The sequence below is a fragment of the Zonotrichia leucophrys genome, chromosome 1A (genome assembly GCF_028769735.1).
Source record: "Zonotrichia leucophrys gambelii isolate GWCS_2022_RI chromosome 1A, RI_Zleu_2.0, whole genome shotgun sequence".
NCBI classification, from domain to species: domain Eukaryota; kingdom Metazoa; phylum Chordata; class Aves; order Passeriformes; family Passerellidae; genus Zonotrichia; species Zonotrichia leucophrys.
The window spans coordinates 14358098-14384887 of record NC_088170.1 but is presented as its reverse complement, the minus strand read 5'-3'; the positions used below and the strand labels follow the sequence as shown (position 1 = coordinate 14384887).

Here is a 26790-nt window from a genome sequence, read left to right as displayed (position 1 = left end):
TCTATATAAATACACACTCTGTATATGGTACTTTCCTAGCCTGAGGTGGGGCAAGGTGTGCTCTTGGAGATGGAGGTGAGGGCAGCACACACTTCATTGCCTTCCTTCCACACCAACAATGGAATTTCACCTGTGAGTGACCTGCAGGATGCCCTGAGCCCAGTTGAGGGGCAGCAGGTGTCAGCTCCTGCTGGCACCAGAGCACGTCCCTCAGGTGGGTGTGTCAGTGCTGCTCAGAATCCCTGAGAGGAGCAGGATCAGTCCTGCAGCCAGGATTCATGGTTCATGGCAGGTGGGCAGCAAAATGTGCTGATGGAACCCCCCTCTCATGGCCAGGGAGGGACACAGGCTGCACCTCAGCAGTGAGGCTGAACCTCATCCTGATTTGTATCTTGTGTGTCTTTTCAGGGTGTTGATGATGCCTTCTACACATTAGTTCGAGAAATCAGAAAACACAAAGAGAAGATGAGCAAAGATGGCAAAAAGAAGAAAAAGAAGACAAAGACAAAGTGTATAATTATGTAAATACAATTTATCCTTATTCTTAAAAAGTACTGAAGTAATTTTGTACATTACACTAAATTATTAGCATTTGTTTTAGCATTACTTTACTTTCTGCTTCATGATCCTGTTAGCTTTACCTGAATGCTTGTTTTAAATGACAGTGGAAACTTCATTCCTCTTAAAGTGCCAGTATTCTTTGACTGTTGGTTCTTGAACTAGCAATGCCTGTGAAAATAGAAAAAAAAAAAACAACAAAAACCCAAAACAAACAAAAAAAATACCCACAAAAAACCTGAGAACTGTCTTAGGACTCTTTGGTGCATGCACAGTTGCTAACTTCCTATTTTTCTTACTGATTGTGAACTTCTGTTCTGTGTGCAAAGCAAACAAATGATGCTCTACACATTTTAACATCCCCTCTGAATTTTTGGGTTTATAAATTTGGTTGGGAAAAAGGACTAGTTAGCAAAAGAAACTTTCATTTCAGCCTTTCCTTTATTTTAGACTGATTGCAATAGAGAGAGACCAGAAGCCTTTATAGTCTTCCTGTAGATTTTGCTTCTAGGCATCTAGTCTTGTAGCATTTCAGATCAACTTTAATGAATGTAAAGAGAAAACTTTCAAAAAAAATTTCACTGCAATTTGTCACGGTCACTCCTTAAATACTCTATTTTTTCTATAAAAATTAAAAAAAAAAAAGAAAAAAAATCTAAAAATACAACAGTGCACACCTGGCAATGGAAAAAGTAAAAGTTCTAATTAGGTTGATTTGCTATTGTTAATGCATTGCTTTAAGAGCTTCACTGACTTTTTGTGTCTGAAGAACAAGGTGAAATCCCCCTGTGTCACAGCTTTGAGTAGCTTTGTTCAGTAGGGTCAGGATTTCACCTTGAGTGTCCCTAGGAAATACTAGAATGCCTTAACAGAGAAGTTGATTCAAATTCTTAGGTTAATTCATACATGGGCCCAGAATTTGCATAATAATTAAATCAAAATCAGTCCTAAATTACGTAGTGGAGTAAAACCATTCTTCCCCCCCCTTCCCCAAGAGTGGCATTAAATATTTCCAGATGCCCATTTTGTGCAAAATAGGGGAGAAATTCTAAATTCCAGTAACATCAGATGAGTGAATGAAAGAGATGAATTTAGCTGCTTCATGCAAATAATTGGGAAATCCACTATACCATGGAAATGGTGTGGAATTTGCACAATCTGTCAGCATAGAACATGATTTCCAGAGTCAGTGTTGTTTGTGTGATGTCTGTGAAGTATTGATTCAATGGTTGGTGAGTGGCATTCCAGTGTCTAGACTGTCATGAAGCTACACCAAGAGTTTAATGTTGTCTTTCTCTGTGATTAAGTTCTCTTGTGATTTTTGTTCTTCTCTCTCCCCACTTTTTTTTTTTTTTTTAATTGGAATTAATGCAGGATTTTTGCAGGAGCTTTCACTTTTTGGTAGTGCAGTAGCCTAGTTATCCACTGAAGTGCAAGCCAGTAGTTGCAGTGTTTGCAGTTCCTGGTGTCTCCCTGTAAATGTGGAGTTGTTTCAGGAGAGCTTTGGTCCCTGAAGGTGCACTTCTCCACAGGAGCTGACTCAGCTGCAGTGTGACACTGGAAGGTGTGACTCTGGTGTGCCCACAAAATGAACCACAAGACATTGAGGTAGGATAGTTCAGGACACTGGACATTTTGGAACAGGGAATAGCAGCATTGCCATAAGCTGAGGTATTCCATGGAAATTTTACACATGTATGTAAAAATTGGACTGTGTAACTTGGACCATTTCTGTGAAAAGTATTATTTTGCTTCTACAGAAAAATCTCAGAGTGACTGTTGTAGGTGGGGACCTGCAAAGCTGGCAGGGAACAGAGAGTGTCTGGATTGTTCCATACTCTTTAATTCCATTGTGTCTGGGAGAAATCAGGCCTTTTCCTGCCTGTGCCCCCTGTTCCCACCCTTCACCTAAATCCAGACCCCTCCGCTCCTCTCAGCTCCCATGTGAAATCTAAGTTATGAAATATTCTGAAAAACAGTTACAGGAGAACTTAACTTTATACTGTAAGGACCAATAAGGAGCAAGAACAGATTCTTAATGTCACAAAATATTTCAGAGCTTCCAAGGTTAAAATGTGTTGGAGACAGTTACTTGCACATTTTATACACTCTTGATAATAGATGAAGAACGTAGCAAAAGTGGTTTGTAAGCCTTGAGCAAATGGAAGTAATCTTCAGGTTATTTTAATTTTGGTAACTGAGTCACACTGCATGTCAAATTAGGGCTGGTCTAAAATTCTGATGTTAATTTAACTTAAAGCTGTTAGGAGAATTTGTAGCTGTAATGTCTTATTCATGAAAAGTGGGTTTCTATAGCTCTACTCTAAAGCTCTATATGAACCAGTGCTGGGGTTTTTCAGCAAAAGTGAGCTGTAGCTGCCAGTCTAATTAAATTAGTACAAAATCCAGTTAGATTAGCCCTTGTTTACTTGAAAAAAACCCCAACCCCATCCTTGCCATTGTTGTGCAGTTTTGTCTTCCTGTTTGTTGAGATTTGGTGAAGTACGTTGGATTGCAGCTTGCACAGGCTGCTCCATCCTCACTGCCCTGTCCTGCCCTGTTTGATGCTTCCACAGAACATCCCTGGGTGCTGTGTCCTGAGCAAGCCTGGGAGTCACTGCCCATGTCACCATGTCAAACTGCCTTGTGTCAGGGAGTAACACCTTCTTACAGTAGCTTTATGTAACTCTGCTAAATACCTGGGTCCTTGGTTGGCTCCAAAAGGAATTCTTCTGACCAGTTTCAGTGCCCTGAAATTTTTTGCTACTCTTTTGCTGTGTGGGCTTTGTTGCAGTAACAGGATAATGGGTAAATACTGACACACACAATCTTCTGCTCTTGTCTAGACTATAAAGCAATACAATTATTACCTTCAAAGACCATCAAACTGTAAAACAAATCATTGTGTCTCAAGTTTACATAAAGCTACATAGATGGTAAATCTTTCCTAACATTTCTTTATTCCACTGTCTTGTGTTTTCATGTTGAAAATACTTCTGCTTTTTCCTCTTGAGTGCCAACTTCTTACTAGAATGACTTCTTAATGTAATATGTTTACCTGGAATGTATTTTAACTATTTTTGTATAGTGTAAACTGAAACATGCACATTTTGTACATTGTGCTTTATTTGATGTGGAACATATGCAGTGTGATCCAGTTTTTCCATAATTTGGTTGTGTGACCTAGGAATGTTGGTCATGCCAGACATTAAGTTAAAAAAAGGAAAAAAAAAAGACCACTGTTTGTTTTAAAATTTTTAATGTTTTTAGGAGTATGTGCTGTGAGGTGATCTGGAATTTGTCATTTTTTTGTCAAACTGTACTGCTCCTATTTATTGTAATGTAATAAAAAATAGTTATTGTGAGTGTCTGTCCCAGTTTCCTTTTCCTCTGCAAGAATTTGGGGTAACAGAGCATCCCACGAGTTCCATGTGTTTGGCAGTTGTTCTCTGGTCCTTCTTGCACTTCTGCTGTCCCAGAGCTGCTGTCCTTGCCCCCTTGGTGGCCCTGTCTCTGAGGGGTGGCTGCTCAGAGCAGGTGGAAGTGCAGAGGAGCTCAGTTGATGTGGAAGAAGTTGTTCACATCAGTGTGGTGGCAGAAACTGGAGCCTGTGCATTTCATCACAAGGTACTGTACTCTGCCATCACTTTGTAAATGCTGTCCTAGAATTCTGTGAGGATGGTGCTGCATCCCTCCCCTCCCTCCTCCTCCTCCTCAGGCCAGCTGAGATGTCAGAAATGCTCACTCAGCATTCCTGGGCTGAGCTCCCCTGGACCACTTCAGGAACAGTTCCCAGGAATTGGTGCTGTCTGAAGAGCTCCTGCTTTGTAACCAACAGCCCTGGAAACTTATTTGCCTGGCTGAAAAACACCCCCAGTGGAACAGCATTTTTGCTTTTGAAATTTCAAAGGAAGTCACTGAGCTGGACTGTGCTGACTAAACCCACCTCACTTGTGACCCCCATAAAGAGTGGGCCTGAGTGAGGCCCTTGGAGCTCTGCTGGACTGCAGTGGGCAGGGACCAAGTCTCCCTCAGAGCCAGTGAACTCCTGTTTGCTGTATTTGGAGAACCAGCACTGACAGCAGAGCATGGAATGATATCCCCCTTCCTTGAGGCTCAACCCTTCTGCCACTGACAAGAGGCAAAGGTATCCAAGGTAAGTGCTTCAGTGAATTCCAGGGGAATTTTATACCTTCTACATACTCCTTCAGGACTGTTTGTGAGTGTAGATATGCTATAGAAAATGTACCATGGGTAGCATTCTCAGAGATTCTAAGTAACTCAGGCCTATGAGTGAATTGCTGTTGTGCTTATAGGAAATTCTGTATGAATCTTTAGTTAAATTGTTCTCAATTAAACTATGGACCAGGTGCTGTTAAGTTTAAGTGCTGTTAAACCTTCAGGCATAAACTACTGGTCAGATCTGGGGCTCAGTTCAGCAAGGGGGGATCCACTCTGAACTTAGTGACTCAATGGGAACATCTCCTTTAATCATTTTACCCTTACCCTTTTCCACCCTTACCCTTTTTGTATCTCCAGCATGCTCAGAAATAAGTGTTGGTTGATTTTGGTTTTAATTGATTGATTGTAGATTTTAGTTTGCTTTTTCTCTGTGTGCTTTAACCACCTAGTAAATACTGGAGTGAACTTTGTTGAATGGACTTTGCCACGGTTTCATTTTTATATTAAACCTGGTTTTGCTGATGCCTTTGCTGGCAATTCTTTGAGTGACCTTAAAACACTCCTTAGTGCCAGTATGAAAACTTGCCAACAGCTCTACTGCAGTGATTCCTTACCTGTTTTTAAAGATTATTTCTCCCTCCAGTGTCATTTAGTTGGTGGAAACACCAACCAACCCAACAGAGTGTCAGCTCTGACACAAGTGTGAGTTGAGCCAAGGCCTACAGAGACACCCTGGAGCAAACAGCCATGGCCAAACTCCTCTTCCAGGGGCAAAGATCAAGTTTTCTATTCCTGCTGCAGCAGTTACACAACAGCAGAAATCAGCTGCTGTATGTGGAGAACCAGCACTGACAACAGAGCGTGGGAGGAGTTGCAGGAGTTGTCTTCAGGGCCCAAGTGCTTAAAGCACTGCTGTTCAAACTCACCCCTTTCCTGACCCCACAGTTGTCTCTCTGACACAGCAAGGTGGTGCCTCTGCAGGCTGAGCAGGTGAGGTTACAAACTGTAAGAACTTACTTTCACAGAATAGTCAGGGTTGGAAGGGACCTCTGCAGACCATTTAATCCGAGCCCCCTGCCCAGGCAGGGTCACCTGGAGCAGGTGACACAGGAACAAGTCCAGGTGAGTTTGGGATGTCCACAGAGAAGGAGACTCCACGCCCTCCCTGGACAACTGTTCAGGGCTCTGCCACCCTCAGTGTACAGAAATTCTTCCTCATGAGGTGGAACTCCTTGCTTTATGTTTACGGCCATTGCTCCTTGTCCTGTTGCTGGACACCACTGAGGGGAGCCTGGCACCGTCCTCTTGGCACCCACCCTTGAGATATTTGTATGCATTGATGAGATCCCCTCTGAATCTTCTCTTCCCTGGACTAAACAGGCCCAGCTCCTGCAGTCCCTCATAAGAGATGCTCCAGACCCCTCACGTTTATGGCCTCTGCTTGATCCTCTCCAGGAGCTCCTTGTCTTTCCTGCGCTGTGGAGACCAGAACTGAACACAGCACTCCCTCTCCAGGGCTGGGTGTCTCACTTCTGAGAGGGTGCTCATTTCCAGCAGAATCAGATTGTTCAATGTGGAGGATTTTAAATCAGGTTCATCTTTCAGGTAACAAGCATAGCACCTTGAACTGACACCCAAACACACAGCTATGGGGTAAGAAGAGTTTCTGTTCAACACAAGCATTGAAGTGAAACAAAACAGGGCAGTGCAACCACTCCTTCCTGCAAAATCCTTTCATACCTTAAGTTTTAGTTTGAGGAGGTCAAAAGCAGCACAGGAAAACCTATTAACCATAACCTGCACACCCCAAACCCTTCAAGTGACCCCTGGCAGGGAAGCAGCTCCCTCATTTGTGCTGTAGAGGGGTTGGAAGGATTTACATGTCACTTCTTTGCAGTTAGAGCTCTTTTATTTTTACCTTTGCTGGGTGTGTGTGGTTACAGGCACAGTCAGGGCTTGTCGTCGCTGTAGTAGCGCTGCTTCATGGCTCGGTATTTCCTCAGGAAGTACAAAGCCTCCAGCTCCTTTATAACAAACTCTCCCCGGGCAATCAGCTGCTTAATTTTTTCTGGATCTGTCTCATCTTTGTTTTTTAGAAAAGCTGCTTTCAACCGGCTTCTGAAGTAGTCTGCTCCTTTGGGATACTCCCTTCCAAGGTACAGCAGCTTGGAGAGAAAAGAATAATAATGTGGTTTTAATTAACTGAGTGCACAGTGAAAGGGGGTTTGTTTTTTGGTTAAGGAAATTGCTGGTGGCATTTGAGACACTTACATTTTTGTACAGTTTTATCACTTCACTTCTTAAAGAATTGGCCATTCTCACATTTCAGTGAACTGTGTCCTTGTGTGATTTTTTTGGTTTGTTTGGGTTTTGTTACCTGAAGGATAATCAGTTTGAAATTAGCCTTCTCTGGGAGTCAGTGAACTGCCTCAGCCCTCCTAAAACTTCTGTATCCCACCAAGCCCCGCTTGCTCTGATTCTGGTTCTACTCCATCTCTTCTTTCTTTTTCTTTCCTACTTTTTATTCTATTTAGCTTCTCATTGTCTTCTCCTCTCCCCCCTCAAACAGAAAACAAGAAACTTCTAATAACTTTCAACAACTGGGACACTTTGTGCTGTTCATTGGCTGCTTTCTCACACCCTTACAATTCTGCACCTGCTAGCCTGGCCGCTTCTGTGGTCTACTAAAAAACTGTATCTTATCTAACATTTTTTTTATATACATATATATATAATCCATATTTATGTATTTTATATATTCATATAGCAATGTTTATAATAACATATTTTGATAAGTTTATTTTTATCTCCACATATATTTATGTATTACATATTCCTATATTGTATATATAGATATAACCATTTTATACATATGCGTTTATATTCCTGCAACTGTCACATTCATAAATTTTGCTTTTTTAAGGACTCTTCAAGTGCGTTACAAATTGAGTCCAGTGTGCACCGGCAAAACGTAAGGATAAGTGACATTTCTGTATTCTGTGATTTTCAAAATCACAGGAAAGAACCTTAAAGATCATCTCGTCCCCACCCGCGGCCGTGGGCAGAGACACCTTCCACTGTCCCGGCTTGCTCAGAGCCCCGCCCAGCCCGGCCTCGGACGCTGCCAGGGACGGGGCAGCCAAATCCAAATGACAAGAGACTGGAATGCAGTCCAGCTCCCGCTGCGGGGCCTCCTGGGGCCGCCGCCTCGCCCTGGCTCTGCCCGCCGCCCCGTTCCCCCCGGAGCCACGCCCGGTTCCCCGCGGATCCCGGCGAGGCCGGACCGGGACCTCACCCGCTGCTCCCGGAACCGCCGCCGTGCCGCTTTACGGCAGCGCCGGGAGCGCCCGGCCCCAGCTGCGCATGCGCCGCCGCCGGGGCTGCGGGCGGGGCCCGACGGGGGCGGGAGCCTGAGGGAGGCGGGCCCGGCCACGGGCACCGGGAGCCTGAGGGATAGGCACCGGCGTCCTGTGGGAGGCGGGCACGACCACGGGCATCGGGAGCCTGAGGGCCACGGCCACGGGCACCGGCGTCCTGAGGGACACGGGCACTGCCACCCGCGGCAGGCCATGGTGGGGCAGGGAAGGGGCCTGGGTGCGGGGAAGGATGAGGTGTGGACTAAAGCGGGGTGTTGTTGTGAGCTGCCCAAGTCCCGGGAGGTGGGAGAAAGGCTTTGAGGATGAAAGAAGCAGCCGAAGGGCGGGTTATCTGTTGTATGAGCCCCGGTGTGAGCCCTTGTGCCGTGAGTTGCTGCTGTGGGTGCTCCGTGTGGAGCCAGCCGGGAGGCGGCTCACACTTTGTTGCTAGAATGGCTCCGTGGTAAAAAACTTCATTCCAAGAGTCATGTATTAGTGGCTAATTTTCTGCAGAATTGGAATTCTTGTCATTATAGTTTTTCAATAGATGATCCCATCCAATTTTAACAGAATAATACTATCTTTTAAATTATTCCTTCCATACACTGTTTTCTGATGTTCTCTTTCCTTTTTTTCCCCCCTTCTGATCTTTTAGGCTCCGAAAAAAAAGGTAGGTGGGCAGAAACACGCTGTAGTTCACTGTTGTGTTTATTTTTTTATCCGATTTTTTTTTGTTTTTTTCCTGAGGCAGCTGGCCAGGGTTAATGAATCTGAAGGGGGAAGAGGCGTCTCCAGGACACCGAGCTTTTGTGCCTAGAGCAGGGAAGCCAAATGTTCCTGCAGCGCTGCTGGAGGGAGCATGGCCAGCGCAGCCACTGCTTGTTTGGCTTGGCAACGGGTGTCCAGGCAGAGAGGCGCTGTCCTGGCTCTGTCCCCGCCATGAGGTGGCAGCAGGAGCAGGGCAGTGACTGTCCCCTGTGCTGGGCTCTGGCGGGGCCACACTTCCAATTCTGGGCCCCTCACTGCAAGATGGACATGGAGGGGCTGGAGCGTGTCTGGAGAAGGGAAGGGAGCTGGGCAGGGGGCTGGAGCAGCAGGTACAGCTGTGGGGGTGAGCCTGGAGAAAAGGAGGCTCTGGAGGGACCTTCTGGCTCTGCACAACTCCCTGACAGGAGGGGACAGCCAGGAGAATTCGGGCTCTGCTCCCAAGGAACAGGGGGCAGGATGTGAGCCAAGCTGTGCCAGGGCAGGTCAGGTTGGACATCAGCAGCAATTTCATCATGAAAGGTTTGTCAAGCATTGGAAGGGGCTGCCCAGGGAAGTTTGGAGTTGCCATGCCTGGAGGTGTCCAAGGAAGGCCTGGACATGGCACTCAATGCTCTGGGCTGGGGGACAAGGTGGGCATTGGGCACAGCTTGGACTTGATGATCTTGGAGGCCTTTTCCAACCTGAATGCTTCTGGGATTCTGTTATTTGAGCCATAGGCTAGACACAGAATAAGGGGGGTGAAGGTACAACAGGCAGAAGTCCATGGGAAACTGAGTTGCATGAATTGGTCCTGTAGGTTATCCTTAATTCAGTGATAATGAATTTATCTACCCCTCCCCAGCTGTGCATCTCACTCTTCTCAGTGCTCTGTTAAGTCATAGGAATGTGAAAAGAAATTGACTAAAACTTGATTTCAAGTAATTGAAACAAGCAGGTTTTCCATTTTCAGTTTATTTATTTATTTATTTATTTTTCAAAATGAAAATAAATTCTTCCCTGAAATCCTAATGGGTAGCAGTGTGAGTTGTACTGACTCCATTTTGGGATAATTTTGAAAATGAATGCTTTGGTACCAAATGCAGTAGGATGCACTCAGACTCTGGTGACGCTTAACTGTCACCATTGTATTTGTCCCAGCTTCATGGCAATCTCTGTACTCAAAGTTGCATTGTATATATATTTATGCCAATGTATTTATTGCCATGCCAAGTAGTGTGATGTGAACAAGTAGTTATTTATATCTGAATGTGTGATAGTCAAAATCAAAGTGTGAAATAAGTGTGTGTGAAGATGGAACAGTGGTCAGATACTTTCTGAGAACCTCAAATTTAAAATATAGTTACTCTAGGATATGCTGGAGGTGAACAGTGAACTGTCTGGAATGAGATTTCATAACAGAAAAGAGAACTCTTTGCTATTTTGTCTAAATGCCAGGCTTGTCCCAAAATACATTTTCCAGTATTTCCTAGAATGTTTGAAGTTGTAGCATCTACTTTCTTAGCAGATCTTCCTGCTATTCAGTTTCTACACCAAAAGATTTTAATACTCTCGTGTTGTGGCTGTGTTTGGGAATGTCTAGCATCAAAAAATGCATTAATTTTAGGACCTTATCATAAAAATGAGAGGAAAAAAAATTTTGTCCAGAATGTGCATTACTATTCTGGGGCCTTGGCTGTCTAGAGAGGGTAAAATCTTAATTGAGGGATCACATTGGAAGGGCAAAGTTATAGAGTTATAAAACTGCCAAAGTGTCTTCAATAATGCTGACATTTGTTTTTTTCTCCCTTACTGCAAACACGAAATTCATTGGCAAAAATGGAAAGTCAAAGAAAGGAAAGGCAGCGAGGCTGAGAGGTACTGTGCACTTCATTTCGAGGGAATGTGATGGACAAACTGTTAATTTTAAATAAATGGACAGGAGGCCCTGAACTAGATGTGAATTGCTGTCTCTGTTTCACAAATGGAAACGTTCTTCCCTCTTTCCTGGGGTGGGCCAAACTCCCTGTTCCTTGCTGCTGCACCTCCCTTCCCTATCAGAGCAATACTCTCTTCTCTAGTGATTCCTACTGCAATTAGCAAGTTGGGAAGAATTAACTTGCCATTAATCCATCCTGCTGGGGGCTTGGGCATGCTGTGACTGCCAATTCCTGGTGAGCTTTTGTGGTGGGAGTGGAAGCTCAGGTGGGCACAGGCAGATTTGGGAGCTGCTGCTGCTCTTGCCTCAGTGCAGCACACGCTTGACACGATTTACTTGGAGGTGATGACATCAAGTCACTGTTTGGGGACATCTGGATGGCACACAGGCTGTGCCATCTTAGGCTGAAGGCTTAGAGGTTCAATCAGTTCTAGTTTTCACATCCTCTCTAATTTTCTAGTCCATATGGCAGCAAAGAGAAGCCAGGGCTGTGGAGTAGCAGATCATGAAGTGGATTTCAATGAACAAAGAGCTGTAAAATTGAAATTGTAGGAAAGAAGAAGAGGAATTTGGGATTAAAGCACTGAGTTTCACTCAAGACTTTGGATTGAGAACCTGTGTCCATTGAAGCTGTAGATGGAGAGAGCACTTGCACACTGATGGGGCAGAGGCAGTATGTTTTTGTAATATTCAAATAAATTTGGATCAATCTTCATATGGGAGATTTCTGTGCAGTGAAAGATAAACATTTGCTCATTTTATAGTGGTTTTCTCATTACAGCTGGTAACCAAATAATCTCTTAGATTGTATTTAGGAAAGCATGGTTATGCCCTTGATCTCTTTCCAATCCTCAGCTGAAGCCCTGTTACGAGCTCAACAAGAAGAAGAAGCAAGACTTGAAAGGGAGAGACTGTATCGAGAGCTCGTGGAAAGGCTTGAGGCAAAGGTTGGTCTTTTACTCAATGAAAAAATTGAATCCTTTTTCTGAACTTGAGACAAGGCCTGTAAAACACCAGTGATTTATAGGAATTCATCTCCTTATGCACTTATTGTTGGGAACAATATTGAGGAGATTTTCCAGTTTTGATAAATTTAAATACATTACCTTATGTCATATGTGTTTCTTAAGTTTGTTAAATGCCTTTTTTATTATTTCCCATTTCCACTGTGCTTTTAACTGAATATATTTTTCATATTCCCCATGAGAATATTTGCTACAAATTCCTAATTGGTTCCCTGTTCAGGCAGATACAGTGATTTGTATTTATATATATGTGTGTGTATTAGTCTATGTATATTTATTTTTCTGACCAGTCTGGCATTCAGAACAAAAACTGATTGGTAATAGATAAATATTTTTATGTTTAAAAAGAAAAAAAAACCCCGAGATTTACAACAAACTAAATTTTTTTGAAAGAGTCACTCTTGTCTGCTCCTCTTATACTTCACAGAATATTCTTTTCCTCCTAGGGAGAAGATAACCTTAAAATAATAGAAACTAAAAGGCAAAAAATAAAACAATCTTGCATGTTTTTTCCAAATTATCCTTACATATTGTAGCAGCTCCCATTAGAGCTGGCTCCAGGAGGCTGATATGGAAACTGTTGAAGTGAGAGGTTGCAATCATATGTCACATTATGTTTATCATGTGGCTCAGCAGCTACTGTGATGACAATAACATATTTCAAACTACTGCAGTCTTCTCAATTGGATGTTTCATTAAAAAAACCAAGTTTTCAGTGTTTGGATTTGTTTAAATAGTAACTCATTCAAATATCCCCAATTTGTTTCTTCTATGTGAAATAATGGTAAGAAATAAGCCAAATATTTAACTGCTGTGTTTGGTATGTGTATTTTTTTAACAGTATGAAGTAGAGAAGGAGTCTGAACTAGCCCAATATAATTCACTTGCACAGAAGTTTCTTTCTGCAAAGCAGTGGAAAATGGATTACAGAGAACAAGCCAAGGTAAGTTTTCTTGCCAAAATCTGCCCAGAGGTTTGGCAAGGAAGAGACTTCAGGAGCTTCCAGTTCCTGAATGTGTGTGTGTGCTATGGCAGCATTTTGAATTCCATCTCAAAGCAGTGACAGGCCATGCTCACTCTCTTATCTTCTGTGCTTTGGAGCACACAGAAAGGAAATGTGGGCAAAGAGGAGCCTGTTTGGTGATCAGAGTATCACTGCCCCACACCTCAGCCCAACAGTCACAAGAAACTGTAATTTCAGATGTTCTGGTACCTGTTCTTCCTCTTTCATTTCTTTAATTTATTCTGCTTTTAACCATTTCACCAAAAAAGTTCTGCCAGGGCTTAAAAAAATCTGTAGAGCATTTGTTTCAGTGGCTCCTGGATATCACAGGTCATCATTCAGAGAGAGAGGTTTGCCAGATTTTTGAAGGATGTGGCACAAACCCAGGTCAGGGCTGGAAATGTCTGAAAATGCAGCTAAAAGTTGATTTCTGTAGTTTAGGGTGACATCCATGGTGGCTGTATCAGCAGCCAATGGCATTATGTACCTGTCAAGTTCAATTTGAAGTGGTAAGGTGTGGAAATACAGCAGATTTCACTCTTGAGAATCCTGCAGCCACATCACTCAGTAACAGTCTGATCATGACCTTTGGTCAGGTAAAGAGCCAAAGGTTTAATATCCTACAGGCCTGTGGACACAAGGATTTTGTCTTTGTCTTGTTATTGCTTAATCCTGTTCAAGTTTCTGCAGAGCAACTCCACAATCATGTTGGATAAATCATGTTAGAGAGGACTTCTGAAATTCCTGCAATTCAGCCTCCTGCACCAAGCAGGGCAAAGTCTGAAGTTAAATCAAGATGCTCAGTTGGGTTTTGGTGTTAAGTTTTTAAAAGTTGGAGGTACCAGAGCATCTTTGCCAGCTTTACCACTCTCACTATAACCATTTTTCTCTGAATGCACTTGGCATTTCCCTGTTACAGCTTGTGACCATTGCCAGCTGTTGTTTGTGGATGTTTTTGACAAACTAGAACTATTGATTTTAAAATAAGTCTGATACAACACTGGTAGATTATGGGAAATACCAGAGTTTCTTTTAGTCTGTTGTTAAGATTATTTAGGATAAAATAAATATATAATACCAAATACTGAGTTTCCACATCTATTTCTGATTAATTTCAGTTTAGATGAAGACATGCATTTACAACTTACCATGAAATTTACCCTTTTTCTCAAAAAAAAGTGCTGTTACTTCTAAGAATGTGATGATAAAAGTGAAGCTCTCTTAAGTGCAAAGATGTAAAAAAAAGAAATCAGATGTCTTACTACTGAAAATTGACCAGTCTTCTATACAGGAGTGTCCAGTGCACTCAGCACTGCCCTATTGTTGCTTTGTTTGAAGTCAGTGGGAATGCTGCTGGAAGTGGTTGGGAATGCAATCCTATAAGTGCTTTGCTTAAAAAGATACATTTTCCTTTGCAATGCAATTTTCAGCAGCATGGGGTTATTCATCTTCACAGCAAACAGGGGGGCAATGTTTTCTTAATATCCTATTCTAGGGATGAAAAAAATTCCATTATGGGTGATAAATTGATGCCATGAGCCAGTGTTAGGCTTATGTTTGCCATTAAGTGGGTTTAGTCTGCCACTGATTTTTTCCTTCCACCTCTTATAGGAATGACCAAGAATTGATTTGAAAATAAAATTATTTTTAAAAAGCCCTAATCTAGGATTTCACATTCCTACCAGAGGTTTCTGCAACAGGATAATTGCTGCTGGTAAGGGAGAGGAAATCTCCTTCAGAGGCAGAGAAAGGAGGAGTAAATGTGTTGCAGTAGAGGCTCTTAATCAACTTTATTGCCAATGTAGGAATTTTCAGTTTTCTTGGCAGAATCTGATCTGAGACCCACCTGTCTCTTCCACCTGCATCTTCCTCACTTCTGTTCTCTGTCATTTTATTCTTCCAGCCCCTCCCTTGTGGCAGGTACTGAATTCATTGCTTTTGTGGAGCAGAGCAGAACCCACTGATAAATAGCTATAAACAAGTATGAGGTGGGCAGAAGCATCTTAACACATTAATACCAAAATAAACCTTTTTTTCCTGGCATAGGGATAATAAACCAGGTGGTGTTAGAATCCTTTTTAGATGCAGGTGTGGATTTGTCACTATAATATATTTGTTGTTCAGAATCCTCCTTTTTCTTGTAATAGCAGTGTGCAGCACACCTGTATCCACTTTTCTGTGCACTCTCCTGCAGTGGGAGCACTACCTGAGCTGTGATGGGGCTCCTGACCCCACTGTGCCTCAGGAAATCAACACTTTCATGAGCTTGTGGCGTGATGAGCAAGATCAGGATGTTCAGCTTGTGATGGAGAAGGGGGAAGTGGTGCTGCATGTAAGTGTTTAAATGTGTATTTCAGTTTAACATATCCTTAACAGCCCTCTCTAACTCTATTTTCCCATTTTTCATGGCCAAATGAGTGAAAGACCTTCAACACCTAGAAGTTTTTCTTCAATTTTTCTGTTTTTCCTAAATTAGAGATCTATTGTTAACCCTGAAGAAGATGTGTATTGACTTTCAATATGCATTTAAGGGATTTTTGCTGTGTTTCATACACTGAGGTCTAGCATTCCAACACCCATACTCCCTTCCATTTTAAACCAGAGCATAAAGGTCATGTCAGATATGAATGCTTTGGTGGGCAACAGCCTCATTTTGTAACACTTGAAGCAGTAAAATGTCATGTAAGAGCAAAAGTTCCCAGAATTTATTTTTACCAACAGAAGTCACCAGCCATTGATAGCATGGGAAGCAATTTTTAGCAATCTGTGCCTGCTCTGTAAATTCAGGATTTTATTTTCATTTATTCTGACTTTATGTTGTTTTTCAGAAAGTTAAATGGGGTCTTCTGCAAACTGGGGGAGAAAGTTGCATGTGTAATACAGGTTTCATTGGGTTGGTTTGATTCTGAGCTAGATTTCTTATCTGTCTATTAAAAAAAAAAAGGTTATTTTTATGACCAAAATCTGTTTAGATGCAAAGGAAGTAGGTTTGCCTCATTTTTCATGGCAGAACACACAATATGTTACAGATTGTGTCAAAACAAATACTTTCCCCATGTAAATGTTTTCTAGTTGATTGAGAAGTTGCAGTTTCTTCTGCTGGAGACAGCACCAGAGGACATCACAGACGAAAAACAAGAGCAGTACCTGCAAGTTATTCTGCAACTGCAGGATCTCCTTCACCAGAAATACAATGATGCTACCCAGAGCCTGCTCAAAGTGAGTGAGGTTTTCTGCTTCAAAGCTGTGATTTGTGCACATAAGTTACCACCTTTAATGATGGTTGGTTCTGTTTGGTCCTGAACTGGCACACAGATGAGTCTGTGAGTTTCCAAATCACGTTTATAGCACTCAGCAGACTTTGTCATCACTCAAAACTCCTGAAAATCTGAACTTTACAGTGGAAAATCTCATCATTAAGTCAGACAAGAATAAACTACTGGGAAATTTTGTGAGACTTGGGGATGATGATAAGAAGAGTTGCTGTATGAAATTTGTTGACTGTACCAAAAAATTGTAGATGTGAAAAGCAACTCATAAGGTTGCCTTGTACACATTTTTTTATACAAGATCACGTAATTAAAATATTTTTGAAACTAAGATCTTGGGAAAGGTGAAGAGTACTCAAACAAGAAAATGAAATTGTGGTGAAGAGTCAGTTTTCTGAGCTGCATGTGTAGGTAGTAACCTTGCTATTTCAAGAATAATAATCATATATATAAAGTATATTTAGCAAAGGAATGTCAGTGAAATAGTGAACCAGTTGTATGGGCACAGTCAAAACCTGCTGCAAATTAAGAAATGTTAAATTCTTGTTTACTGAATTTAGGATTAAGCTCCCAATAGAATTAGTATTTCACAAGTTTGGTGCTGCCTGAATGATAAAATAATCTGTACAGTGCATCTGGGGTAGGAGTCCATTATTGGTCAGTAAATCCTCTTTTTGTTTGTTTTTTATAATTTATCCTGAGAATTAGGGAAATAATGGAAGAGCCCATATTTGGCAGTACTTGGCTCACAAAATTTATGAAGTCAGAGAAAAAAAAGCAATGTAGTTCAAATTTTAAGCAACAGATTTGAGTTTGTAACTGTTGTGCTTTAATATATAAATACAACACAGCTGGGCTTGGTCTGGTGTCTTTTTATTCTTACATTTATTTATTTATTTATTCAAGTAAATGTAGGTAAATCAAAGTGAAATAAATAACAAATGATTTCATTGGCTTTTTCTTCACAGGTAGCTAGTATGTATGAAGATTCTGAAAGTGGGAATATGCACACAGTCCTAAAGGATATAAATGTTACCTTCTGTCTTTGGGCCAATCTGAAGATGAAAGTAAGGTACAGCACACTGAAATTGTTAATTTGGAATGTGGCCTGGCTTTGTTGAGTAAACACTAAGAATCAATTTCTCATAATCTTTTTTTTTGTTGTTGAATAGCATCCATTCTGCAGAGTCTCAGTGCTGGCTGCTGCTAAGGAAGGGTTTAGAGATATATAAATTTATTTCTTAAAATGCAGCAGCAGAACCCTGTCACTGACAACAAATCTGGAAGAAAAACAGTAAAGCTCATGCAGAGAATTGAAATTCCTCTGGAAGCAGTGTTTCTTGCTGATGCATTTAATATTTTCTAAGTTGTTCCAGTTGCTTGCAAAGCAGTGAATGATACTTTGTGCTCAGTTAGAGAAAATATTTTAGAGCCTGGGATGCACTATCATTGCTGAATCTAAGGTTTGTGTTTTTATTGGACTGCCATATAAATGGTACATTTTCAAAATGAGATTTTTGAGCAGACTTCCTACTCCCACTCATAAACATAAGGAATAAGTTATTAAAAGCTTGGCTAAGGATGTGTTGTTGTGAGTTTTGTTAAGATGAGTAGAAAGGTGGGTGCTGAGCAGTGTCAGACTGACCTGCAGGAAGAACCTGTATGGGTTAAGTGTTAAAGCCTTGTGGGCAGCAGAAGATTCATTTAAAATATTCAACCAACAATTAAAAGCTAGGTGTTGCTTTACTGGAAGATTTTAGAACTTGTGACTAGCTTATCTTATTCAAAAGTAAGTATTGTTTGAATTATTTTGAAAGAGAGAGTGATGTAACACAGACAACTGTGCAGGAATTTTCCCAATAAATTAGTCAGTTTTAGCAGGAATGTAGTTTCTAGAAGAGCTGCCATCTGATCCTGCCTCATTGTCATCCTGTCAAGACTTAGTTTTGAAACTTCTGATCCCCTTGGTGCAGCTGTGGCTTTGCTGCAGGGTCTCACAGGGAAATGCTGTGGGGTGGCACTGCAGCAAATCCCAGCAGAGATGGGACATTGTGAGGAGTCCCAGCAGAGATGTGACATTGTAGGGAATCCCAGCAGAGATGTGACATTGTCAGGAGTCCCAGCAGAGATGGGACATGTGAGGGTCCAGCAGAGGTGTGACATTGTAGGGAGTCCCAGCAGAGATGTGACACTGTGAGGAGTCCCAGCAGAGATGTGACACTGTGAGGAGTCCCAGCAGGGATGTGACATTGTAGGGAATCCCAGCAGAGGTGTGACACTGTGAGGAGTCCCAGCAGAGGTGTGACATTGTGAGGAGTCCCAGCAGAGGTGTGACACTGTGAGGAGTCCCGATGCAGAGGTGTGACATTGTGAGGAGTCCCAGCAGGTGTGACATGTGTGAGCCCATGCAGTGTGCCATGTACACCGGCCCAGGCTGTGTCCTGCGTGCAGGACAGGACACGTGTTCAGAGGCGGGGCACGCCTTTGAGCTGCCCATGTCCCTGGCTCTGAGCAGCGTGGCCGTTCGCGTGCTCTACACCCGCTACGACCACGTGTCCCCCCTGTGGGTGCAGTGCCAGGGGCTGCCGAGGCAGGAGGGCCCCGCCACCCTGGAGACAGCTGAGCAGCCGCAGGACACTGGGCAAGGATCAGGAGAGGAGGAGGAGGAGGAAGGCACGGAAGAACCCAGCGTGCCTGCTGCAGAGAAAACGGGTTCTAAGGGCAGAAAGGTGGGTAAAAACCTCCTCAAAGGATACCCTGCACTGCTCTTGTAAACTTCAGGCTCAGTCACAGTGTCCTGTGCAGGACAGCCAAATCCTTAAATGTTTCATAGGAAAAGGCAGCTTGTGTCATCAGTGTCTGAGATCTTCTCAAGGGAATGCAAAGATGGGAAGTTTGGGTGTGCAGTTGGCATTTGGTTAAAGAGAAGGATTGAGCGTGAAGTGCCATTGCAAGATATTTCTGTAAATCTCTGGCATATATACAGATTAATGGATTCTGCTTCTGCAAAACTGACAGTCCCACAAAATCTCATCAGGAATCCAATTTTAGGGAAATTTGCAGCATGCAGACTAAGATTCAGGGTTCAGCAGGTATTGGTTGTGTAGGGGCCTGGCTGTTCCATGTCTGTGTGTTCACCCTTTGCTGTTAGAGCCTTTTCAAATATGATTTCTGGCTGTCCTCTTCCTCAGCTCTCTTCCATGGAATATGTTGGCTCTAGGTGTGATGGAGGTTGCTTGGTTTTGTGCTGTCTGTACTGCATTTGGGGTTTTTACCCTGTGTATTTATCTGTGACTTTCAGATAAATGCCCTGTGTTCTCTACCTAAAATGATGCAGAAATAGCTGACAAAACATCAAGTTTTAGTCCTTCTTACTATGTTTGGAGCAATTTCATGGGATAATATGAGTGGAAGGGGACACACAAGGATCCTTGAGTCCAACTCTTAAGTGAATAAATTCTGGGATCCATACAGGGATCAAACAGGGATTGAACCTCTGTCCATGATCATGGCTTTTCTCCTTTTCAGTCCCCAACACCTTTGTAATGAATCAGTGCTTGAAACCCTGCTTCTCTTGGTTCCTTTTTTCTTTTTTTATATGACAAATCTTATCTTTTGGCACTTTTCACCTGCATTTCTCATATTTTCTTTAAGCTGCTTCATTTTATTCCCTCTCTTTTTCTTTCCCAGGTCTTGGTGCTCTTTCTCTCAATCCATTTTGTGGATTTTCCTCTTCCCTCTGAAGGCTCCACTTCTCTCAGCTTCTGTCCTCTCTCCTCCTGTCCTGTTTGAGGAGATGTGTGGCAGGCACAGAAGGTGCTGTGCCTCCAGAGGAGCTTGCTGTGGCATGGATGAATCCCTGTCTGCTCTGGACATTTGTCTGGAAACCCAGGGGATGTACCTTGAGCTCCCCCACATTGCTGTGTGTAAACACAGTGAAATACAGTGTGAAAGGGAATAGATACCATGGCTCAGGCACAGGCCAGAGCTGCAGATGGGGCTCTGGCACAGTTTCAGTGTTGGTTTGGATTCAGCCTCCACATGCATTTTACTGTGTGCCACTCTGCTGACTGTAAAATCAGCAAAAAGCACAAGTTTTGAGTGCACGCTCTGCTGAAAAAGTGTTGGGTGCTTGTTTGGTACTCAGGGAGCTCAAGATGGAATTTGCTGTGGAAATGAAGTAATCACTTTGTCTCTATCTCTAAATCCAGTTCCAAATCAGAGAGTACCTTTAATCAAAATATTTTGATAGCTAAATAGAAATTATTTCTCTTAAAACCTTGACCCTGTAGCAAGATTGGTACAAATGTTTGTGTGTCCCTTCTCCTTGGGCCTCCTTGGAGGAGGTGATACCTTCTTCTTCATTGTGTTTGTCTCTGACTAATGGAAAAATGTCTCTTGCTTTTTGTCTAGAAGAGTTCTGCCTCACTGAAGGAGACCAGCAATAACAAAGATGATATAAAGGAGACACAGGAGGAAACTGAGAAGAATTCAGAAAATTTGGAGGAGCCATCACAAGGTATTTGGTTACTTTTTATGTGTAGCACTACAAAAGTACTTAGGCTCAGTATTTTATGCGTTAAAAATTGTTCCTTGTGAGTGTGGGGAGGCCCTGGCACAGGGTGCCCAGAGAAGCTGGGGCTGCCCCATCCCTGGAAGTGTCCAAGAGAGGATGGATGGGGCTTGGAACAACCTGGGGTAGGTGAAGGTGCCCAGGGGGCTGGAACTGGACTGAAAAGGTCCCTTCCAACCCAGGCCATTCCATGATCCATGGAAACTCTGAAATATCTCCATGTGAATGGAGCAAAGTTTATAAATATAGGGATGTTTTGATAACACTTGGGGTTTGTTGACATTTCTATTAATGATTGTTAAATCATGTCTGGAGATAACAGGACAGATAGGAAAATGGAGTTTGTCCCCATACATATTTTTATTCCTTTATTATTTAAGCTTATGTACATGTTTATCATGTTTAGATAGATATGTGTATTATTATGCATATGTTTATGGGTGAGACACACAATCTTTATGAATCTGCCAGGCTCTGGGGAGATTTACTTCCTCAGAAAATAATGATTCCAATGCATATCATGGTAGGCATTGGTGTAGTGTGGGATGGTACTGAGTATTACCTGAATGGTGCTTAAAGTGAGAGGGCCTAATTCTAGGAACTAAAACTGTCTGTCACAAAAGTTACAAATTTCTTCAGTGTTGTGGTGTTGTCCTTTGGTTTAATAAGAATGTGTTTTCTTGTGGTACTGACTTAAATAAAACAACTGCAAACAGCCATTAACATAATTTAGCTCCACTTTACAGCCTTTTTCTTCTGGTAAAAAAACAAACCCCACCCCACAACACTTTGGACTGAGCACAGTCCAGAGAACCAGTTGTCAGACTAGACCCTAAAAGCAAGGTTTTCAAAAGAATATAAAGGACTTGGGCCTCATGTGGAGAAATTTGTATTTTATTTCTGTCAGGCTTTGAAAACCCCTACCACAGTATTAGATGACGTGGATGTGCACAGATGTGCACAATTATACCTGAGTGTTTTCCAGCTTTTTTATATGTTTTAATAAAGAAAGAAGGAAAAAACTGCTTTTTCTGGCATGCTCATGGTTTGCAAACTCTTTCAATCACGTTTGAGAAGAGCAGTGAGAGGGTGCTCAGTTACCTCAAGTTGGAAACAAGGAGTCAGGTAAATGAGGGTTAAACACCAGAAATGCAACAACAGAGAAGACAGAAGTGACAGTTTCTCTGGATTTACCCTTATTGTGCCTCTGTTAAGGAGATAAATTACCTTGGGACAATAAATAGTTTCTTTAGAAGATACTTATGTATCTTTGTAATATTATTTTAAAAAGCAAGCTAAAGTGTAAGCTACCACTGTAAAATGCACTAAAATGTTTTTTGCTACTTAGTAAGTTTGTTGTTCAGAATAACTCTAAAAGCACATTATGGTGGTGTGTGATACAGTAGAGTAGAACCTCTGCAGAATGTAACTAAATCTGACATTAAATTAACACCATCTTCACTTTTTTTTTTTAAGCTTGAAGACAATTTATAGAGAGCATTCTCATTTTTTGATATGGTCTTATTCTCTCAGAGCAAATTTCATAACAATTAGAGTAGCTGTTTTTACAGTATTGAACACCTTTTTCTTGATTCCTGTCAAAAATAACTCCTCTCCTCCAAGTGATGTTTTATATGAGCTGGTTTGCTTTTTTAAAGAAAATATTTATGGCCATTTTTTCCACAGTGTTTCTGCCTTTTACTAACATTTTCCAACTAATTAAACCGTAAGTTCATACATTTGTTCTGTATATGTAATTATGCTTTGGAAAAAAAAAGGAATTATTTTTGTTATCTGAAAATTGTGTTTCATGTTAAATCCTCTTGCTCTTCCTAATTACCATGTCTTTCACCTTCAGCACATGACTTCTTGTATTTTTATATATCTCTTTATTTGCTTCATTTCTTTTCATATCAATACAATCTTACTAAACCTGCCTAGAATCTACTGTATTACTGTGCTTGTGAAATTCTTCTGTGGGTAACGATGGACTCATTCTGTCAGTAAAACCTTATTCCCACAGAAAGCACTTGGAACTGCAAATCCCAAAGCTCAGCCCCAGTCCCGAGTGCTTTTCCTCGCCCCGCTGCTGCTGTCCCGGTTCCAGGGATGCCGAGGAGCGCCAGCAGATGGGGCCGGAACGCTGCCCAGGGAAGCGCTCCCGGCACAGGGCGATGCCGGCGGGCCTGAGCCCCGCTGAGCTCCCGCTGTCTGCTGCACTTCCAGAGGAGGAGGCCCCGCTGCAGGAGGAGCCGGGAGGCGGAGAAGAGGCGCCGCGAGTCGTGGATTTGGAGCAGCTGGTGCCCGTGGGGGGCGTGTTCCACATCTCTGTCCTGCGGCTGCCGCCCCAGGCCCAGGACGTCGGGGACTGGATCATGGTGGAGGTGAGGGAGGGCAGGGAGCAGCCCCTGGGGTTTGTCGCTGCTGTCACATGCACTGCACACGAGTTCCTGACAGCAAACTGACCAGGCAAGGTTTGCAAATCATCAGTTTTTCACACGTGAAAGGTGGGAGCACAGTGGTACCCAACCCCACTGCTGGTTCAGCTCCAGGCCCTGCAGGCTGCCTGAGCACTGTGGGCACTGGGTTCTGGTTTCTGTTGCGGTGTGTTTCTCACTTTCAGGTCCCTTCCCCAGGTGTACCAATACCCTCTTCCCCTCCCCCCCCCCTCGCCCCTTGCTGAGTGAGTCCTGTCAATCAGGCTTAACATTCCAACAAGGCATCGTGTGGTTGGTCGAGTTCAAAGGATGCCCCTCAGGCCCAGAGGTCATTGGCCTGTCTAGGTGTCCCTCGTCCCTTGAGACCCTGCCCCCCCCACCTGGTTGGTGGCTCACGTGTCCCCTCCCCTCCCCCTGCCCCTGAGCTTAAAAGGTGAGTCCGGCCATGCGGTCAGCATTCTGTTGGAGGTCTTTCCAAGATTCAGACATCTGTAACCATGGAATAAACCACTGCATATAACCCTCCGGCAGAATCCCTCCTTTTTTTCTCTTTACCTTCGCCTGAAGCCTTCTTCCTGAGGTAAACGGAGTCCCTAACAAGCCTGGACTTGTTTAGTGCCCAGCTGAAACCACCAGCAAGCTAAAGGTGTCTCTGGGGTGATGCACCACAGATGCCGCCTTTGGCTCAGCAGCGAGGGTCAGACTGGCCCAGGCACAATCTAATTGGTAATATTGGGATTCATATTCCAATAGTTTCCTCTAGCACCGCCCTACCCCACAGAGGGAACTGTGGAGCTGGAAACCTTTAACAAGCACAATTCCCAAAAGGCCAAACCCAGAGGGCAGGGGAAGAGGCCCAGATGTTCATTCCCAGCCCCTGTGGCCTCCCCTTCCCTCTGGCCCTGTGGGACAGTGGAATCGCAGCTGCCTTTGCCTGCCCTGCTCCCGGTGCCTGGGGCTCTGTCAGGAATGGCCGCGCCCGCTGGCCCTGCCCTGAGGGCGCCTGCAGCAGCTCAGGAGGGGCCGGGGCCTCCTAAGGCTGCTCTTCCACTGCCTCCAAAGCTGGGCTTGGACACCTGCAAGGGTTAGCAAACCACTTGAAATGGGTGTTAGAAAGCTTTGCAGTGTTAGATGAACTCAAAGAAGTTTTCTGATAAACCCCTTATCTGTCCTTTTCCTCTCTTGCCAAAGCTGCTGGATGTTGGACTGGAGGAGTATCCATATTCCCCAGGAAAGGCTGAAGATGGCACACAGGAAGCAGTACAGATCACCCTGAGGCTCCCTGATAACGTGATTTATTTTGAAGTGCCTGTGCTAGCCCGATGGGATCCTGCAGGTCTGAACTGAAGACATAAATTTATTTCAAATTTGAGTAGTGGAATTTATACCTGAGTTGGACTGCTGTTTCAATTCAGCTGTAAAGATAAGGGCCAGTTTGGAGCCCAGAAATAGTTCGGGGATGGCAATTTTAACCAAAAAAACCCCAAAAACCACAAAAAATCCCCAAATCAATTACTTTTTTGGTTTTGTTTACTTCAGCATTACTGCCAGAAGCCTTCCATGTACATCTTTCCATCCTCTTTGTCCAGGCCAATGGTGGAGAACTGATGGCATCAGCAAGATAACCTATGAAGCAGAAGAAAAGAGGATCACCTTCAGCATGGGTGGCTTTTCTACAGTAGCCCTTCTCCAGGATGCTCACCTGAACCTGCCCTATCAGGCCTGGGAATTGCACCCTACTGGTGTGGATGAAGGACTCTTCACAGTCACTGCAGCCTTTGCAACCATTCAGATACAAATTAAGGTACTGTCAATAATTTTTTAATCAAACATTTGCAGATAAATCCCCCCATAATTATTACAGTGTCCCTGATTAAGAATTTGGGATGCTTCTACAAGAGCAATTTGAAACTCTCTTCCTTTCCAAGCACTGCACTGGTTATTTAATTTCAGTTATTTACTATGAGAAATAGCACATTTCACATAGCAGAAATGTGCATTTGCTCTGGAAAGTTTCAGTCAGTGCTTTGCTGCTGGTTTTGCCTTGCTGCATTCAAGCCTGTTCCCCCTGTTAGAGAGCTGAAAAGTTCCTCTGTCCTCCTGCTCTACCAAGAGAAACACAGGGAGTTCTAGCAACCTCATGCTCCTTGTTTCTTCCCAAAGTTCAAGGTACTCATGATTATCCATCTGTTCATTGGTGTATAAATCAGTACACCAGGGTCACTTCTGATTCCTGCACAAGGCTGGCTTTCTTCAGGATCTGTAAATGAAAGGTCACAGCCCAGAGTAGCAGATGATGTGGGCAATACCCAGCATAGCAAAAATATCAATATTTAAAGCCTAACCCAGAAAGGAGCTTCCATGACCAGTAAGTTGCTTTCACTGGTTTGTACAACAGGATAATCAGTGTATGTTGTCTTCAGTAGTGGTGGAAGAGAAGGAGGTGCTTTCCCACATCACAGGGAAATGGATGAGTCCTGTTGCCCTCAGAGCAGCTTTGAAAAGAGCTGGAGTGAACATTTTCCCAGCAGAGCACTCTCCCAAGTATGTCCCTGTGCCCAGGAAGGTGAGTGCCAGAGGCTCCTGGTGGCTTTTCCCTGGTTTTCACTCAGGTCAGCCTTTGCTGCCCTGGGAGCTGCTGTGCTGCCAGCTGAGGCAGGGCTGAGTGAAGCAGGCTCTGGCCCTGCTGGAGCACAGGGAGAGGACAGAGCTGTGTTTGTCTGGTTTGTGTTGTCCCTGCAGGGTCCCCTGGCAGAAGTGAGGGCCTATGAACAGATGGCTCTGCTGGCAGCTGCTTTTGCTTTTGCTCACAGCAAGTGGAATGGAGAAGCAGGGCCAGAGCAAGTTGTGTTCAAGGTTTGTGGAGTCCCAAAGTTCCAGGGCAGGCCAGCACTGAGCCCATCCCCAGTTAGAAACAATCACCTCACCCTGGTGGCTTCAGCCCCTGCCCCAGTTCAGTGTCACAGCCTGCCCTGAGAGCTCTCAGGGACACAAACCTCAGCAGCAAAGATGCTTGCTAAGGAACATGGAACTGAGGAGTCACCAAGGGAGGCTTTGGCCAGAGCTGGGGTGACAGAGCTTCCTGCTCTCCAGAGGCCCCTTGAGAATCAGCTGTCTGCTCTGCCAGCTTTGTAAAGAACAGCTGGGACTTGGTTCCTGCCTGTAGGGTTTCTTTTGCTCCCTGCTGCAGGGGAGGCAGTGAGCAACCTCCCTGCTGGTTTGTCTCCACCTGTAACTAAAACACATGGTTAAAACTTCTGCCAGTCAGACAAACACCCCCAGGTGTGGCTGGGGAAAGGCAGCACACCCACTGTGAGAGCTGCAGTGGCTGTCTCACTCAGGTTAAATGCATGGGACACAAAAATATTGGAATTTGTGCTCTGACAGTGGCACAGGCTTCACCTCAGTGCATTTCTTCCTGCAACAGGTGAGTGAACATCTGACAGCAGGTTCTGCCAAAGGCAGCCACTGGTCTCTTTTGATGTTCGATGGTGAGAAAGTGCAACACCTCAAGCTCACTGAAACCAGTGAAGCTTTTTCAGAAGAGGTGCAAGAGGAGTCTGAATTTCACTCCACACTCTACCATATGGTCAAGGAGTTTGCCAGCAATGAAGCCATGGAAAAAGTGGAAAGAGCTGGCTGCATGTTCATTGATTCTGTGTATCAGCTGCTTCTTGCTACCAGAGTCTTAGCATACTCTTAG

The 26790-nt window shown here is 43.5% G+C and overlaps 3 protein-coding genes across 4 annotated transcripts in view; 2 read left to right on the top strand and 1 right to left on the bottom strand.

The window, feature by feature from the left end:
* Positions 1 to 3923, top strand: part of KRAS (KRAS proto-oncogene, GTPase) — a 24402-nt gene extending 20479 nt beyond the window's left edge. For both annotated transcript variants that reach the window (XM_064701088.1, XM_064701082.1), the window contains one exon: positions 409 to 3923. In XM_064701088.1, coding sequence (XP_064557158.1) covers positions 409 to 525 — 117 coding nt within the window. In that variant the 3' untranslated portion in view covers positions 526 to 3923. The remainder of the gene's footprint in view (positions 1 to 408) is intronic.
* ETFRF1 (electron transfer flavoprotein regulatory factor 1) lies at positions 3881 to 8098 on the bottom strand. Its single transcript, XM_064701096.1, has 3 exons — positions 8036 to 8098; positions 7012 to 7117; positions 3881 to 6905 (listed from the first exon to the last, which is right to left on the bottom strand). Exons 2-3 carry the CDS (start codon positions 7054 to 7056, stop codon positions 6690 to 6692), a joined length of 261 nt encoding a protein of 86 aa, XP_064557166.1. The 5' UTR covers positions 7057 to 7117; positions 8036 to 8098; the 3' UTR covers positions 3881 to 6689.
* LOC135441549 (dynein axonemal intermediate chain 7-like) lies at positions 8087 to 26790 on the top strand. Its single transcript, XM_064701109.1, has 18 exons — positions 8087 to 8312; positions 8752 to 8766; positions 10688 to 10718; positions 11635 to 11726; positions 12646 to 12747; positions 15002 to 15139; positions 15880 to 16026; positions 17045 to 17153; positions 18528 to 18788; positions 20288 to 20301; positions 20490 to 20595; positions 21736 to 21774; positions 22876 to 23033; positions 24279 to 24423; positions 24677 to 24891; positions 25486 to 25653; positions 25830 to 25943; positions 26515 to 26790. Exons 1-18 carry the CDS (start codon positions 8310 to 8312, stop codon positions 26788 to 26790), a joined length of 2133 nt encoding a protein of 710 aa, XP_064557179.1. The 5' UTR covers positions 8087 to 8309.